Source organism: Benincasa hispida, chromosome 5 (assembly GCF_027475165.1).
Source record: "Benincasa hispida cultivar pf3 chromosome 5, pf3_genome.v1.1, whole genome shotgun sequence".
Classification (NCBI taxonomy): domain Eukaryota; kingdom Viridiplantae; phylum Streptophyta; class Magnoliopsida; order Cucurbitales; family Cucurbitaceae; genus Benincasa; species Benincasa hispida.
The window spans coordinates 9,889,107-9,907,815 of NC_143482.1; the positions used below are offsets into that span (position 1 = coordinate 9,889,107).

Sequence of the window (18,709 nt, forward strand, 5' to 3'; positions counted from 1 at the left end):
ATACTCACGAAAATAGGCTACCAAGTAAAAAGAGTTTTTACTAAGCGATAGCTGTTGAAAGCTAAACGATTGCTTAGAGTTGACTATACGATACTTACTCAGTTAATCGTTGCCACACAATCGAGTAGCAAAGTCCATGCGATAGGCTTGCGTTTTCTAAACGATCGAGTACATCGTCTATGTAATAGACAGTGTTTATATCTCCCACTTACTCGATCACATACCTCCTTTCTTCCTAAATCCAAGATCATACAGAGCCCACAACTCCTAGATTCTCACACTGAGAATACCAAGGTAACCATTGTGGTGGTGTCTTTACTTTATTCGTGAATCAAGTTGGACTCGATTGGGTTCGAGGAGCATCAAGTTGGTGGTCCGTTTGTTGCGTTTGAGTGTTATTCTGGACACGTTGGAGACTGATCGAGGGATACTTGAAGAATGGTTTTTCAAAGATACGTATACTCTATCCCTTGAATCTCTTGTAGCATATTGTAATTTTTGTTTATGCATGACTTGTTAATTTCCGTTTAAGACTGTAATTGTTTGTGTTCATTCGAATGAAATTTTGAACGATCACTGCTCATGGAGATCTCTGTTTGTGATTTCCTTCAATTTTTAGATTTACTGAGTTCAACAAATATGTATTTGGTAGACTACTCAAATTCTGTTTCCAAAAATTATTTTCGGATTTTGTGATCTAAATAGTGCAAACTCTGAAAACAACATTTTAATGTTTTCATTATAACCATATTTTGAATTTTAAATTTTAAAATGCAGAATTATATTAAATAAATATAAAAATATTTAAAAATACAATATGTCATGTTATAAAACTCAATTCGTTTAAAAGAAAAGACAATATGTATTATGTAATATTACAAAATAATAATTATATAAATTGTCTTACATAAATTATATTCATAAATAAATTAATAATAGTTTATTATCAACTAAATATCGATGGGTAACTACAACTAGTTTTATGATTTATAAATATATAGTATCAAACATATTTTAAATAATTGTTTAAATAAAAATCCAATTACTAAATTTGCTACCAAACATATATTTGAAAACATGAAATACAACAATGTTTTAATTGAATTTCTTGTTTTAAAATTTTATTTTCAAATTATCTATCAAACATGCCTTTAATTTTCCCTTCTATCTTTATTTTTTATATTTACCAAGTAACTCTATCCGACTTCATTGATTTATTTTTCACAATTATCGAACAACTTAATTTTACAACTTTACAACCCGAACGTAAACCTACCATCTTCTCCAACGTATTAACTCCGCAGTACCCCTAAATTTGGAATTTAATAATTTATTAGTTGTGGGTTTTTCTTTTTTTTTTCTTCTTCTTTTTTTGTTTAATGTCGTCGTCCTCGTGTCACTTCGAGTAGGAAAAAAAAAAATCTGTGACGAGCGTTTTAGGGGCTTCTGCCACCAGCAAGTTCTCAGCCATAGCTCCATAACCAACTCTTCGCCCGTCAATTTCTTCCTTCCACCATCTTCCATTTCCTTCCTCCATACTCCAATCCCTCACTGCCTCCTCACCACTCGCTTCTCCGATTCCCCCAATAATGGCGTCAATTTTCTTCTCACCTGCTGTCTCCTCCGCTTCCGCCCTCCCAAGAGCTTCCTTCCGACCTCGCTCCGACCTGCATTTACAGCCCCGGTATGCTTCTTTCTTCCATTACTCCCACTTGAACACTTTACCGTCCAGTTTGTTGCATTAATTTTTGCGCGTTTTGCTCTTTATTGACTTCTGCCGCTCGTAATAGCGTAATACGCCTCGAGTGAAGTCCGAATCTGTTGGTAATTAGGGTCTCTTTTTTGTTATATCTCAGTTCGTGCCGGTTTGGAGTTAGATGCAGTTATGCAGATGCGGGAGTGGGGGATGAATATGCGCCAAATACTATTGATGTAGTTGCGGATGTTAGGAGTGAGAAGGTATGCTGTTGTTGGATGAAGATCGATTATCTCAGGCAATTGATTATTTATCATTTCTCTGTTTGTGTGGCTTATCTTAGTAGGTTGTGGTTTTAGGAGGTAGCGGATTTGTTGGTTCTGCTATATGTAAGGCGGCAGTATCCAAGGGCATCGAAGTTGTTGGTGTGAGCAGGTCTTGTAAATGGTGTTGTTTTTAATCTTTCTTTATGACTGATTTGAACATATGTTGTTTCATACGAACGTCATGTTGTGCAGGTCAGGTCGTCCAACCATTACGAGTTCATGGGTAGATCAAGTTACTTGGGTTCCAGGCAAGTTTCTTTGGCATGTCAGCACACCTTGGAATTCTTTTATCAACTGTATCATGATCATAAAAATTTAGGCAGTTAGTTAAATATAGAACATAGAATTATCTCGAATGAAAAGATGGAATAACTGCTTCATCAATGACCTACATGTTAAAAAGTTAGTTTTCCAATCTCTTGGTTTGGCTTTGAGAAGTGAGAAATTCTGTACTTACTGACGAAGGTTTATATGTCTGGAGATCATGGAGAAAGGGAAAATAATTGGCTCAAGGCAAAAATTTTAAGTGGAGATCTCTATTAGGGGGATTGGAGAGGAAGATTTGTAAAAATATCATGTTAACGATGATAATATTCTGATCTCAAACTTATGCACCTTTTGGATATAAAAGAAAGAAATAAGGGAATTTCCTGACGAACAAGCATAAGATCAAATGAGATTCAAAAGAACTTTCCCTCAGTTTGTTCTCTGGGGAAAGATTAAAAACTGTGAAGTCTCGTTTTGGTATCCACTCACCTATGTACAAAGTCTATCAATTAGAAATGTGAGACAAAATCAATCTCATGTTGTAATAAACTGGCAATGGTTAAAGAATTGCTTTGTTGGAAATCAACCAAATTTCACTTTGCCTGAACTTGCTAATTGGAGTTAAACGATATTCATAGTTCAGAATTATTGGCACATTCGCATGAACGCTGTAGATGCAAACAGTTATTTAGGAATGGTCATTGTGGAATGCACACACATAATTTGCTTTCCACAGTCATATACTGTCTACATTTTTATCGGTCTTTCTAGGCTGTTCGTAAGGAGCATGAGTGTGTGGGCTATTCACAAGGACGGTTTGATGCATTTTAGAAAGAAATAAGGGAATTTCCAATTTATACGTTTTGCCTCTCTCTCCACCTGAATTTTCTTTATGTTATCTATTGTCATTGGCGTGTTTATCACATATGGTATTCTGGATGAATTTAGGAAGTCTTGTAATTTGTGGCATTCACAGTATAGAAATAGGAACAACGTAGAAGCTTGTACCTGATTGCTATGAATGAACTATACTATATTCACTTTCGTTAAAGGAAGAAAAAACCTTCCCCTCTTCGTACATAAGGGTATTAACGACGCATTTTACATTATTCAGGAGATGTTTTCTACCTCAAGTGGGATGACGTACTTGTTGGGGCTACGGCAGTGGTCTCAACAATTGGAGGTTTTGGCAGTGAGGAACAGATGAAAAGAATTAATGGTGATGCCAATGTTGCGGCTGTTAATGCAGCATATGATTTTGGTAAGCAATTTTTCGATTGCACATTTTGATGAGTATCTCTCTGTCAGTAAGCTTTGTAAACTTAAAATTTCTGTTGCTCAGTTCAATTTTTGTGATTCTTTGATCAAGGGTACATTATTCGCTGCACTGTTCTGAATGTTCTTGTCTCTGGTAGGAATTCCCAAGTTTGTCTTAATATCAGTCTATGATTACAATCTACCTTCGTTTCTGCTTTCATCTTCATACTTCACTGGAAAAAGGCAAGCAGAATCCGAGGTCCTCTCCAAATTTCCAAGATCTGGTAATTTCCTACTCGTCTTGCAATATTTATGAGGGCCAAAATTTAGGGCCATTATTTTTGTTCATAAACCAAGCAGGTAGTATAGTAGAAAAATTATTTCACTTAGAAAAATCTCTATCATCAGTCAAACTTCTCGACTGATATCAAGCCATATTCTATTCAATTTGATCCATATTCTTCGTTGATTTGCAGGCGTTGTACTTAGACCTGCTTTCATATATGGAAAAAGGAGGGTAGATGGTTTTGAGATTCCCTTGGATTTGGTTGGAGAACCAGTTGAAAAGTTTCTGTCTGTCTTTGGAAACTTCATCAAACCTCTAAGTTCCATTCCTGCTTCCGACGTTTTTCTTGCTCCCCCCGTCAGCGTGGACGATTTAGCACTTGCTACCATCAATGCGATCACCGACGACGATGTCTTTGGTGTATTCACAGTTGAACAGATCAAGGAAGCTGCAGCAAAAGTGAGAGCGTGACGTAATCCTCTCTCAATTTCTGCTGAAGAAACACATCTAATGGTTTGGAAAATATCATAATCAAAATTAGCTTCTTTAGTCATAGTTATTTGAGGATCAACCTACTTTTATAGTACACTTAAAACATTCTTCTATATTGCTATAGTTTCATATATTGAAATATATCTTACCAGTATTATATTCTTTAGTATTATATATAATCTCTTACAGGGCTTGTGCACATACAGAAAATGTGGATTGGAATTTTTCGGAAGGACGGTTGGATGAATTTGTAAGAAAACAGAGCAACCAGCTCTGATGATGTATTGATAACGAAATATGATGATATAGTCTCAATTACAATAACCAGAAAAGGAAACAAGTATGCTACGATATCTGAGAAAGAAAGAAAATAAAAGACCAGCACATTCGAGAGAATTGGTGATCCTCTTCTCAAAAGGTCAGCCTTTACTCAAGATATCCCCTCTCCACAGGCTCCCATACTCATGGCCCCCCATTCTAGATCTCCTCACGGTTAACGTCCCTTGCCATATTTGTCTCTCGTATATTCTCTTTTACCCTTTTGATAGAATACCAAACTAGGAATGGAGTTTTATTGAATTCAAGAACTGAAAGAGCACATATACTGAAAGTAAAGATAGTTCTACCGCTTTCCTTCACAGACGAGAGGTTCCTCTCTGCCCTAACCACACAACTACGAAAATATTCATAAACCCACCCAGCTCTCTCCCCTTCCCTTTTAATATATCACAAATTCCCTAACTAACTAAGGGTCCCCAGTCGGGGTGGTCTCCATCTTCTCAACCGAAGCACATTCATCTTTTCTAAACTTTCCCATATTACCCTTACTCTTCCTCCTTTGATACTGAAATAATATTGGTGGTCTATCACCTTTCTCTTATTGGTGTAAAGTATCAGAGGCCTTACAGAATCAAACGTCTTATATTAATACTGTGGAGGTAGAAGTATTGATTCTTTGTTTTCAACATCCCTAACTTTTCACTATATTAAACGGTATGGATTGCATAAATTATATTGTGATTCTTGGAAGAAATAGACAAACATGTATGGTATAGACTAAGGTTAAATTGTTTCATCTTCTATGATTGAGTCTATTTAGAGTTAATCATTCAAACGTTTTAAACATTTAAGTTTGTTATTAAGGATCCGTTGAGAAAAAATGTTTATAAAAAATTCACTTTTATTTAAATACTTTTTAATAAAAGTTGATTAGAATACATTTATGGTTGTCAAACACTTAAATTTCTTCTAAAATAACTTATTCTTTTAAAATAAATACTTAAAGATGTATTTCAAACACATCTTAAGTAAAAAATAATGATGTGAAATATCTATCAAGCTTGATAGGAAGGTTAATATAGCATGTCAAAATAGAGAGTGACATAGTTTATAAAGGATAAATGTTGTTTCTACACTAACAATTGTATCATCTAGCCAACCTGAGCATAAGTAAACTAGTGAAATATGCTTCAGGTGTATGTTTCAAGATGTTTGAGGTTCGAATTTCTCATTGTTGTGTTGAAAAATGGTTGTATTATATAAATTCTAATTGTAAAATTTAAGGTTTTGTCTGGTAAAGATTTCATCTTAGTTTTTTGTTTTTAAAATTTCAGTTTGTTTTCTTTCAATTTCCATACTATGATTTTCACCATTCTCTTAAATTCTTAATCGAATTTAATCAAACTTTAAGAAATTTCTCTACAAGTGGAAAGAAGTTGGATGCAAATGGCATAGTTGGTTGGTACGACTTAGATTCAAATAGGCATTGCAAGCATTGTTGACTCTAAGCATGTAGTGGTCGAGTTGGGAAGGCAAAATACAAAAAACTTGAAGGCGTATTGATTAGGTGCATCTTATCCTATATTGTCATTTTTTAATATACAAAAAAAAATTATTTAAAAAAAAAATAAAAAAATATAGAAACTATCATGTGGCAAATTTTATTGGACACCTCTCTGGGTTGCACAGACATAGGTGCTAACACATAGAGTACCTAAGTATTTTTTGAACTTGAAGAAGGAGCACAATCCTTATTCGTTTGGGTCTTTCTCCTCACCCAATTTTATTTATAACATTGGGCTATCAAATTGTTGGGAAACTAGGATTAGACCAAAGTTTCTCTACAAGTGTGTTTTTAATTTATTATTATTGTGATTATTTTTGTTTTATTCTTTTTTTTTTGTTCAATTTGCAATTGTGCCTAACAGTTTCATCTATAAATGTATGCACATATGAAGGTTAAATTATTAAGAGAGGTTATAATGTAACAATTAATGTATGAGAAAAAAAAGAGTGTAATAATTTTAAATTTGTATTTAATAGTTGCCATAGGGGATATGTCAGGCTTTTGAATCTACATCTATTGTGATCAAAAGATAGTCATGATGGTCTCAATAAATAATTTTTTCATACAAATAATTGAATGAAAAAAAAAAAACAATCACAAAACTTTCGATTTTATAGATAATTTATGAAAATACTTAGGTGTGTTGCCGCGTTGGGTGCTACATTTGTTTTTGTGTAGTCTATGCGGTTGTCAAACTACAATTTGCTATGTGGTAAACTTCTTTTATTTTATTGTATCATCAAAGTGAACATAACTGAAATGACATTCGAGATGCGTTAGCGACCATGAGGTCCATGCTTTGAATCTTCAACCCCTATTTTTCTAAAAAATAGATTATAATGGGATAGATATAACTAAGGATGTATTCAAATATTGCTCGTACATTACTAGGTGAAGGAGGAATACATGTCAGTTATTATTGAATTAAGACAACTTGAACTAATTGAGTAGTATATACTTAAATTAGTCCTTCAAATTTTACTTTTATGTTCAAAGCTTCTGATATATATAATCGAACCAACCCATTCTATTAGTTTGGTTTGACTTTTAGTATTAAATTGGATTTATAGTTTGTCTTCGGAGTAAACAACAAATTATTGGTTCATAACGATTTTTTATTAAAAAAACAAGTAAAAAATTGAACCAAACCCAACAAAGGGTAAATATATTTCATTAAAAATAAATTATAACCCTAGGTCCCTTTTAGCATTTTACTTGTTATTATTTAGAAAAAAAAATGGTAATAAAAGAAATAAACATGTTCAATTTTAATTTTTAAAAAAGCAAATAAAAACTTAATTAAAAACAAAAGTAAAAATTAAAATTAAAAATGAGAAGAAAAAAAAATGAAAAATTAACCTAAAATCGAGAATCAAAACAATAATAAACTAAATCGAATAGAAACATATTTATTGATTTTGTCCTTTATTTGAATATCAGACTAGTTTCATCTTTATAAAATTAATAAATTCAATTTGATTTTAAATTGGCCTCTTAAACGAAAAAATCGAATTGACCACTAAGAATCCTCCCATCCCCTCTATACTAACTAAATAAATAATCATGTACATTTCATTCAAGGCTCTGTCTCTCTAGATAAGGAAAAACCAATTAAACAATTATAAAAAGAAAAAATTTGTGTGGGGCCTGGTCTATATTGACGAAACGACACCGTTCGTGTAACGTTATCCTCGTGGAACTTCGGGCCCAAGCAAACTTTACTTTCGAGTTTCAAGTCGCAATCAAAAGTGGACTCAGCCGAGTCCACGAGTCAGAATCGGTTGGTAGGTGTCCGCTCGAACGGCGTCGTTTCATCTCCAATCTCCCTCTTTCTCAACGCTCTTCTCCTCTTTTCCTGAAACCGCCTCCGAAGACCTAGATTCCCTTTTTTCATCTTCTTCGTCCTCCATCTCTATGTCTCCTACTCAGAGTTTATGTAATTACTCTCTCAATTTCTGATTCTCCTCATTCGATTTGCTCGTCTTTGTATTTTTCTCTTTTCAATTTGAGTTTTTTTTTGCGACTTTGAGGTATTTATGTCGATTTTATATGTTCTCTTTCCTGCTCACGCGATTATGTTTTTGGAAATCGTGTACTGTATCTTTGATCTATTGATGTTGTTGCAGTTTGAAATATGGATAGTATGTGTATTTGATCTGTGGAATATTTTATCTAATTGCTTTCGGTTTCTTTTATGTTGAAGGATTTCATTGGTATGTTAGCTGCTTGGGTATAATTGGATTGATTTGGTAGCTGCAGAGAATGGGGAAAAGGAGCGGCTTGTACAGAATGACCGCTGACTGCAGACAACGGTATTTTCTGCTCGGATCTTGTTTTATTACCTTCAGATCAGACCATTGTAGTTTAGAAATGTTTAGAAATGTTATGTTTAAGTCGTTCTCCTGCTTTCTCTTTTGTTTGATAAATGATAAGAAGCAAGGTTCGTTGATAATCGTATTCTAAGGCTAAAAGCCCCTATAAAGCTTAGAACTAGAGGCTCGATAGGAGGCCATGAAAAATTAACTTCAGTCCAAGATTGTCCATTATCATTCTTTTCCATTTTTTTTTATTAATCTTTTCCCCATAATAATAATAATAATTATTATTATTATTATTTCTTCTTGGATAAGGAACTTGAATACATTAAGCTGTTGAAAGTAGAACTAGTTGATCATAGTTGTTCTTCATCGTTTTGTTCTTTTTTTTGTTTTCACCTCAATGGTTCCTCGATACATGCTTTTGATTTAATATTATTGTTATTTTTAAAATTTGATTTTTCCTTTGCATTTCGTCCTTTTATGTGATCACTTAGTTGGATAAATCCCTTATTATGTTGGTCATATGATACATATATATTTTTTATTTATTCCTTCCTTATGAAAACAAAACCTATCATTGGGGTTGACATGTGCGTCTATGCCTTGAGTTGGTTCCTTTTTCTTGATACAAATGTGGTTTATAAGATTAGTTGGGGTGTGCACAATGAAAGCGGTTGGAATCACTTTTAGTGGGTTTTTTGAGGGTTTGGTTCTAGTATGCCTTTGTATTCTGTTTCTTAAAAAAAAAAGGGTATCGTCCCACAAAATTCAGCAACCACAGAGAAACTAATCAAACAATTAGAACATATCGTACAATTTTGATAATGATGATTTTGAACGTCTCAATATGAGTAGCAGAATAGCATAGCAATAGCTCCAATCAGATGATTTCGTTGATGGACAAAGCCGAGCCTCAATCACAAGATCTTATTGATTGAAGGTTGATTCGAGTCCCTTTGGCTTCTGGCCTACAGTGTAACCTAAACATTATAGAAACTCATAATCACAATCCCCACAAGAAATTGTCTCACAAAATTCAACCACAACAGAAGAACTAATCAAACGATCAAAACATAACGTACAATTCTCACTTCAATAAATTTCCCATAGTTGGAAGCCTTTCTAGTGGAGGTTCGATCCCGATTCTCCCTTCTTTGCCTATGGAAATGTCGAGCACTAAATCTTAGCCAAACACGTTTTTCTCTCTTTTGTGCGGCCATATTAAGCAACTCAGCAAATTTAGAATGTAGTAAGCTCCAGAATTCTCAGTCATAAATCAATAACTTCATACATGAAACTCAAAGCTAAAAATTGGAGCACAATGGTGGCTTGGAACTGACCGGGGTAGATTTTATTTTGTGGCCGAGCTTGTACTCGCTGCTGATTAAGCGCTACATAACAAAAGATCAAAGTGGATTGGATTATGGAGATCGATTGAACCTTACAATTGTTAAGAACAAAAAACTATGATCAATTAAAAGCTTATTATCGTTAAAAAACATAAAATATTATAAATGTAATAAATGTATAAATATAGTTATATAACAATGATATATTATTTGATTAAATTTTAAGAAGTAGATTTCTATATAATAGAAACCATATTGTTAACAATATGACAAATATTTCTAAAAAAGAAGACAAATGAAAATGATGTGTGAAAAATCGGAAAAAGGAAAAGATAATACATAAAAGGGAATCTGAGAACAACAGAAGATAAATTTTGAAATTCAAATTTGATTGGGGAGAAAATTCAGGAATGGTATTTGATTTAAAGCTGCTAACACAAGATGCAATTACACTATATATGTTCGTGGTGATGAGTGCATTTTCAGAATTCATTGAGGGCAATTTCAGAATATGGGAAGATGCATGTGTTCGAGAGCTGGTTTGCTAAAAATCTGAAAGATTCTGGGTTTTGCCATATTTCCTAATGAGACCTTAAAAGTTGCTATATACTCAAATTTTTTTCCTCTTTAGCTCTTATAACCTCTCTTCTATTTTGGCCAATTGGAGAAATCTCTTTTGTAATTTCATACATAAATGAAATTTGTTTCTTATAATAAAATTAAATAGCTAACAATTCTCCTCCGGGCCATATACATATAAAGATATGTAGCTTAAAGAAAGCCCATTACTGAGTAGTCAGAGAAGAAACAAACCATTCACAAACCTTGGTGCCACATTTATACATAAGACACAGAGGTTGTACAGAATGACAGAAATATGAGGCCTTTTAATTTGTGTCAAAATGAGATCACCCGATCTTTTGGTTTAAGATGGTCTAAGAGTGCCATGAATTTCTGAATGGTTTGTAGTAGACTAGATTAATTGAAATGGTCAATAATAGTGGGAAGTATTTCGTTTGTTTTGTTTTCCTATTAAATCATAGGAAACAACCAGACTTTGACTCTGATAAGAAGGAAATACTGCAAAAAGGTAAAAGGTTGAAGAGAGATTGCCTTAACCATACCAATTGGATTACGTAAGATTCTCCCAATGGTGCTAATAAGAAAAGAATTATATTTACAATAGAACTCTTTTGAGAGCACCAAAGTGTCGTACAAGGAACAGGCACCCCTACAAAGATGGTGAAAAGCTATATTCTTTGTTTTCATTGAAGCATCTAAATAAAGTCTCTGATGGATAAGACCTCACTTTTGTTTTATATAGTGGCCTACCACTAATTGAGTCAAGCCTTGGATGATCGAAAGGGGAGCACACTACGGAACATTGGAAGTATTCGAACGACCAGCATCATAGAAATTGAGGGTAAGAGCAATACATGAAGAGGTGGTCTTGAGATCATGTACTTCCAGGACAGAGAGGGCAACAGTTAGGTGAAGTATAACAATGGGGGGTTCCTTCTTTTGCTAATGTTTCTTAGAGCATTAATCAAAGGAGAGATTTCATTCATCCCAAAAGGGATAGAGATCTTTGTGCCTCTTGGTTCCCACACTTCTTTGTACTTGATCTTGACTTGTATATCTTTATAATTGCTTATGAATTATGATGAGTTATTACGATACAGATTTGAAAGTGGTAAAGAAGTTTTTTTTTGCTCTATTGTCCAAACTATTTACTTAAAGCTGTGGATCTTATTTTGTTTTCGAACCATATTTAGATTGGACAGATGGCACTCCAATGTCCAATTTTGTTAGATCTGTGGAAGGCTGGATCTTGAATCTATTATTCATTTTCTGGACTTGTTGAATGGTGAATGAGCAGAACAGAAGTGAACAGATACAGAAATCAGTTGTGTATTTGTGAAGAGAACAGAAGAATATGTGTGGAACTCGATTGTTGTAAATACCAGTGAACTGGACAGATCAAATCAGATGGTAGATATGATTGTACCAGAAACAGGAGAATAGAGTTCTTTGTTGATATTTCATCGATGTGCACTGAGTTGGAAGCTTGATTATATTCCATGAACCAGGCATTTGTGAAGCCAAGGAGCTGTCAAATTGGTTCTCTAATGGTTCTTATAGAACAGTATCTCTCCACTCATTTGTTTACTACGGAGGGCTTTGAAGACCATGTTAATTGTTTTATGACAAATTTATTGCATTGGGGAAGCACGAATCCATTGACAAACTAAAAACTGATGCTGGTATTCTGGCTTATTGTTAAGGAGCTATGAAGACAGTGATACCCTTCAATTGAATATTATTCAAACTGCCCCATTTGCTGGAACTCACTTTATATTGACATTGGGATTTCTGGTCCAGGGAAGAATGTTTGATATGATGAAAGATTGTTTTTGTGCTGAACTATTTTTGTACCCTTATTGCTACTTTGCATGCTCCTCTTTCAGTTTTTCTCTTTTCCTCAAGCCTGCTCAAAGAAATGTTAAAAGTGAGATTTTTCTCGACTTTTACAGGACGCAGAAAAGTTGTATGTTGTGGACTTTCCGTTCCTGCAATAAGTTCATTTTGCTATGAACTCATGTGATACAGAATACCTTGAAAAACACTAGGAATAATTTCAATGATATCTTGTATCTGTGTCATGTTAACATATTTTCATTAGTTCTGTAGTCTGATTTTATATTTTCTTTTGTTAGTCATCTGTCTTTCTCCCCCAAATAATTTATTATCTGGAAGTGCTAAAATGTGCCAAATAATTTTCTATAAGATATTGATGCTCATCATTGGAGCATTATTGTAATTTTTCAGACCAAGAACAAAAATCTGCAAGTTAATAAATTGAAAGTTGAACAACTAAATTTGTTTTGCAGGGTTTTTGAATTTTCTCAATTGCATGGCTTATCTAACCCCTGGATAGTGAAGAAGAGATTTGTAAATATTCTAATAGTTGATCTTTAGGATATAGTTTGTAGATAAGGATTGTTCTTGTAGATGAATATGGAAACAGAGTTAACTAAGGTTCTGCATAATGGCCAAAAGATTGTTGTGGGTTTGAAGAGGAAAAGGGAAAATCAAGGCACGGCACATGCTGGAGCTGGCTACAAGGCATTTTTGTCCAAGTTGACCTCATCTAGGAATAGACATGCCAAGTCCAAGAGACTCGATGACTGTGAAGTCAGTTGTGGGCCAAACTCAAGGAGATCTTTTCTTAGAAACTATAAAAATTTTAGCAGAAGTGGACTTCCCCAGAGGTTTTTATATTACGAAGATGGGGATTGGGTAGATTACCCTCAGATAACTGTCAAGTTGATTAGGGAACAGTTTCAGATTAAAAATGCGGCAATTGAAGTTGAATTTAATGGTCGTCATTTGCTGCTAGATGCTTTGTATATGATCCAAGTGGAACTGAAAACAGCTATTCAGCAGCACATTGCCTGGATTGATGACAATGGTCGATGTTTCTTTCCAGAATTTTATTCGGGTGACAATGTGATGCATCAGTTCCACCAGTATGGACTGGAAGATGCTTCTGCTGTTGGATTATCAGACCATGAAGGAATGAGAGAGATCAATTTGCATCTTGAAATTGGATTAACTGAAGCAAATATTTCTCAATCAGAAGAGTATATTGAAGAGTCAAATAGAGATACCAAGATATCTAATATCAAAACAAAAACTTATGATAATGGTGGGGATTGGGAAGGCAGTGAAACTAGAAGTCAGAAACCAGCTGCTGAAACGCAGGAGGCTGTTGGAGGAATAAAAGAGATTGATTGTTATACAACGTCTCAAATTGAATCAATTCATTCAACTGTGAATTCGGATGATGTAAAAAATATGTTCTTAATGAGCATGGAATCTATTAAGAACGTTGAAATACTCGAGGTCAAACGTTGGTCTAGTCCTTTAATGCAGGATAGACTGGATCTGTTTCAAAAACAAATAGAGATAACCAAGAAGAGTCGTGGGAATGCCAATGTTCAGTATGGTTGGCTAGCTCTGAATAAGGATGTTTTATCTGGTAGAATGCCATATGGGGTAGGTCATTCTGGACCGAAGCTTGCATCCTCATATAGTGTTCATCTTTCACCTTCAAGCTGCGCAAATCTTAGGTATGCATTTCATCTTTCGTCAGTTCAATAGTATATGGAATTTAATGGGGGTTTACTGCGAGATCAGATAATAGGCTAATAGCTACCTTATAATGATATATCTTTTCATGTTTTTTATGAAATGGACCTCTAAACCTGGAAAAGAATGCTCTGAATAAACCCACACCTCATGTTAAAAAAATCACCTCCTCCATTTTCTTTTTCGTGATATGATCTTAAGAAAGAAAAAAAATCATATTATGGTCATCATGATACTGAAAGTTGAAACAGTATAATGGACAAATGTAGTATGTTATTTTTAGCTTTTAGGTGTATGGATAACTCTTTTGTTCTACTTTATTACTGGAGATTGACTTCTGCACTGGTTTAGTGCAAGCTATTGCGATGATGATGAAAAAGGGGTTAGATACATAGCGTTCTGTCATGTCATATTGGGAAATGTGGAAGTTGTCGCTCCTGGATGTGAACCATATCATCCCAGCTCTGTAAACTTTGACAGTGGAGTAGATGACCTTCATAATCCAAGTCAATATTTAGTTTGGAATGTGAATATGAAAAGCCACATTTTTCCAGAGTATGTTGTAAGTTTCAAGATATCATCAAGTCCTCTTGAACGTGGTAAGTTCTCTTTTGGTTGCCATTGTACATTTCTTGTATATGGGATCATAGTGTTTTTTTTTTTTTTTTTTAAAAAAAAAAAAAAAAATTTAATCTTTCATGGCTCACGTATCTTGATGAAAGTTGGAACTGATCAGGATGCGTGAATGACACTCTTTTTATTTTATTTTATTTTTAAATAATGATTATTTATATACTACTTTATTTTCCCCTCAATTCTCTCTCTCCCCACTTTTTTTTTTTTTTGTTGGGGGGGCTGGTGGAGATATAAGTTACCATTCTAATATATATATAATTTTTTGGAATTGATTCTGAAGGGCTGCAGGACCAGTTGCAGATAAATTGCTCATCGATTGAATCAGTAAGCCATTTCTTATGGGCTCTAATATTATGTTCTATATGGGATTTTCTGAGGTTTTAATTTTATAATAATCAGGGAATTCTTGTCAGTGGTCTCATTGCCACTCTTTTTTAGGTGTGGGCTTGTGTATGCATGTTTGTGAAAGCTGTTATTTATTCAATGAGTTGAGCTTAATTTTGGGCCAACATAGATTTCCTAAGGTTGCCTCCAATCTCGTCCAACCAAAGCTTTTATTCCTGTGCATAGTTAAGCTAATTTGTTTTTGTTTTTTCCCTGACCACCTTTAAGATTGTTTGCATTCACAATTCCTAGTTTGATGACTGGCTGGAATCAGTTTTCTTTCCGACTCATTAAACAAGTTTTTATTACTTCAATATTTGGATGACCTGCCTTTAAGGATTCATTGAATGTAATGGTTCTAACTCTTAGGTGGCTTCACTAGCCAATTTGTTTTTTCCTTTTAATTATTGTAGGATTAGAATGCTCTGTAATTATTTCAACTGGCACATTACATAGCATACTGGGCAGGCCAGATTACTGGGTTCTTTATAGGAAGATCACGGAAACAATCTTGTTTCATCGATGCCCTTAGAGTTAAAACTGTGAGCAAACTTTTTTCAGACCTTCGGATGCTGTCAGGTTTCGTGCAACAAATCATAAATTTGGAGTCCTTATGCGGTCACAGGTTCAGAAGAAATGTAAAAGTTCTTTTAGTTGAGCAATAAAAGCTATTGGGAGTATGGATGGGGAAGAATCAAAGAACATTATGGGGAAGGATGGGAACTGGGAAGAAAATTTTTATTTGCAAAGTATCATTGCTCTTGCTGGTGCTCCCCCCATTTCTTTGCAAATTATCAAATAGAGATTTTTTTTTCTTTGTTCTTTTTTTTCCCCCAAGCATAATTTTCTACTGTATCAATACAAAGTGTCCCCGCAACGCCCCCCCCCCCCCCCAATTCCGCAAAGAAGGGAGTTTTGCATAAGAGTTAAAAGAAATCCTCTTAGACCTTAGAAGATGTACATGTGAATAGTAAAGGAAGTTTGGGACTCTCAAATTTTTAAAGCTAGATTGTTCATTTTCTCCTTTCATCTTAATATTGAGGGAAGCCATTTACTTTTAGGAGGAGGATTGTGTGTCTTCGCCAGCTCCTGAAAAGAGATGCTCGGAAAAGGTTGACCATGGATCTAGCTCTCTGAAGATTCCAAAGTCCCCCTGGATGCCCTTCTCAATGTTGTTTAATGCCATTTCAGAAGACGTTTCTGTCAATCAAATGAAATTGGTGTATGGTAATTATGGGTTATTTAGAGTAAGTGAAAGTGTCTATAAGTGCTTTTCTGTAATTTTATTTGTTTATAGATAATCTTGATATATATATATATATATATATATTTTTTTTTTGGTACTGTAATAGGAAAAGAAGATCAGTAGGGACGAATTCATAAGAAGGTTGAGGTCCATTGTTGGGGATCGGCTACTGAGGTCTACACTAATGAGTCTTCAGTGCAAGGTATGTGTATGTTATACGTCTGATTGGTATTGCTAAGTTCTTGTATGGTGTAGAGAGTTCAGAGACTGGCTTTTGAATATGGATCATTTGCACATGGTCAACATTATAGTTTACAAATTTCTTTTCCTCGAGTGTGTATTTGTTTGATTAGAAGGATAGGAAATGTACTCAATAGGGTTGTTATAAAAGCTAAAATAAAGGCTACAATTTACAAAAGCGTTCCTTATCTTCCCCACCAAAAATACACATACCAGACAGCACTGGTAAATGGGCAGATTTTTATTTTTTATTTTTATATTTTTGATAAGGAGCAATTTCATTGATAGTATGAAATTACAAAAGGAGAGAATCCTGTCTTGTGTATTACAAAAGACTTCTGCGATTATGCTAAGTTTAGATTTTAAGGCATGTACAAAATTTATCCAGTTTCATCAAAGCTGCATGAATTTGCAGCGGTTAATTCATATCTTAAATGAATTTAGCGTCAACTTTGGGAACTACATCCATCCCCTTTATACATCTATTAGAAGAGGAAGGATAGTGAATCCTGTCTCTGTAATTGAAGTTGAGTCCAAAATGGATGTATTGAAAGTGAAGCATGGTGAGAATTAGCATTTCTCTGTCGTCTGAGAAACAGTTGAAAGGTTGAGAGTTGAGCTAACTCTTTAATCTCACATCCAACCATAAGAAGTCCCTGAATCACTTCAAAAAAGTGATACTTGATGAAGTTCCTATTATGCATCTTTGTCCTGTTCAGTGCTCTATACTCATATCCCGCCGTGGGGCTGATTTTTGTAAGGAATCAGATCTTAAGAATGCCGTCGTTTACTCTTCATTCTTGTTGAGGTTTCTCATGAAATTTTAGTCTTGCAAATGTTTCAGTATCACAGTCTAGCACTTATTTCTCATTTTAAATTCGCCGGAAATTTATGAAATTTCTCTCAACTTCAATGGGCAAAAATGTGTTTACCCTTAAAACGAACAATCTCTTCTAGGTGTTTGAAGGTCATACTTCCACACAGGAAATGTTTTGGTAGCAGTTTGCTAGAATCTTCTTGTTTATGGTGTTTAGGTTGTTGAGAGGAACAATAAATTCCATAGGAGAAAAACCTTCCCATTGAGCGTGTGTGTGTTGCCACCTACCACAGGGCATATTTTCTTATAATACTTGTAAAGATTTTGAATCTTCTGTAGGTTGGGGATGGGTTATTCTCTCCCTCATTTTTAATTTTTTGTACAGTTAAATCTTTAATACGGGAAAAAAAATTGCAAGCAAGTATGATCTTTTAAAACAGAATCAATATTGTAACCGTTATCAAACAGACCAATAAATGATAATTGTTGAATAGACATGTTTTCTTTTTTAACCTTGAATTAAAATGTACTGTACTGGGACATTGACATTTTAAATTCTCACAATATGGAAATAAGCACGTATTTTCACGAAACATACCAACACATTCCGACCACTGTCACATTTATGTATGGATTTTATAATGGACGATGGTTTGCAAATTAAGTAATCTCTTCTTGTTTCAGCTACCTGCAAAGTCTCCATGTACTTTCAAAGTTCCGAAGGAGAAAGAATGTTGAGGCTGTTGGTAAGAGTCTGTATTTAGGTGCTTTCCGTCACGGGGGTTGCTAATGTACATGGTGTCTTACTGTTATTTTGCCTTTGAATTTGTCGACCTGATTTGTGACATCTCGATATAGGCTTATATGAAACAGTTACTATTTCCAATGTACCTCAGTTAATTGCTTATTTATGTATACTCAGTCAATTGCTTCAATTCTTATATTATCGTTTGTTTTACAATTTTCTCCCTTTCATTTCTGTCCACAATGTGCTATTAACTTATGTTTCAAACTTTCTTCCATTCATCAATGGTCCATATTGGATATAATCACGATCAAGTTTCACAGAGGATTTGAAAATTGAGATTAAGATTATTCTTTAAGCAGTTATTCGCACGTGTAGGTTTAGATATCGATTCTTGATCGATTCTTGGTGTCGGTGTCTTTCACCAAACAATTTAGCTGATGTGTTCACTGGTTGAAGTATGTAGTCTGGCTGTGCTTAAGAATTCTGCACTGTTACCAATTTTTTTATTTTACTCTATTTGTCGTTTGTGAGCGAATTGGAAACTGTTCAAACTTTTTGCTGGTAAACTTGCAAGTGCTTTATTTTTCTTTTTTTCTCTAGTACGAATACCATTACTATTCACATGTTATGTGTATATTTGGCTCTGCTA

The 18,709-nt window shown here is 34.3% G+C and overlaps 2 protein-coding genes across 6 annotated transcripts; both read left to right on the forward strand.

Annotated features, from left to right (window-relative positions):
* Window positions 1–1,286: 1,286 nt before the first annotated feature.
* On the forward strand, window positions 1,287–4,496 carry LOC120077488 (NAD(P)-binding Rossmann-fold superfamily protein). The gene is made up of 7 exons (XM_039031386.2): window positions 1,287–1,684; window positions 1,857–1,959; window positions 2,043–2,131; window positions 2,215–2,270; window positions 3,404–3,550; window positions 3,705–3,830; window positions 4,023–4,496. The coding sequence occupies exons 1-7, from the start codon at window positions 1,590–1,592 to the stop codon at window positions 4,301–4,303; spliced, it is 897 nt and encodes a 298-aa protein (XP_038887314.1). The 5' UTR covers window positions 1,287–1,589; the 3' UTR covers window positions 4,304–4,496.
* Window positions 4,497–7,658: 3,162 nt separating this feature from the next.
* Window positions 7,659–18,273, forward strand: LOC120077812 (inactive poly [ADP-ribose] polymerase RCD1). 5 transcript variants are annotated; one of them, XM_039031872.2, is made up of 8 exons: window positions 7,659–8,106; window positions 8,374–8,482; window positions 12,729–13,970; window positions 14,341–14,588; window positions 14,906–14,949; window positions 16,071–16,256; window positions 16,362–16,457; window positions 17,997–18,273. In XM_039031872.2, exons 3-8 carry the CDS (start codon window positions 12,850–12,852, stop codon window positions 18,048–18,050), a joined length of 1,749 nt encoding a protein of 582 aa, XP_038887800.1. In that variant the 5' UTR covers window positions 7,659–8,106; window positions 8,374–8,482; window positions 12,729–12,849; the 3' UTR covers window positions 18,051–18,273. The 5 variants fall into 5 exon arrangements, with proteins under 5 accessions (XP_038887800.1, XP_090169887.1, XP_090169889.1 ...); XM_090313761.1 differs by having other exon boundaries at window positions 7,944–8,106; window positions 11,613–13,970; XM_090313763.1 differs by having other exon boundaries at window positions 7,944–8,106; window positions 11,717–13,970.
* The last annotated feature ends 436 nt before the right edge of the window (window positions 18,274–18,709 follow it).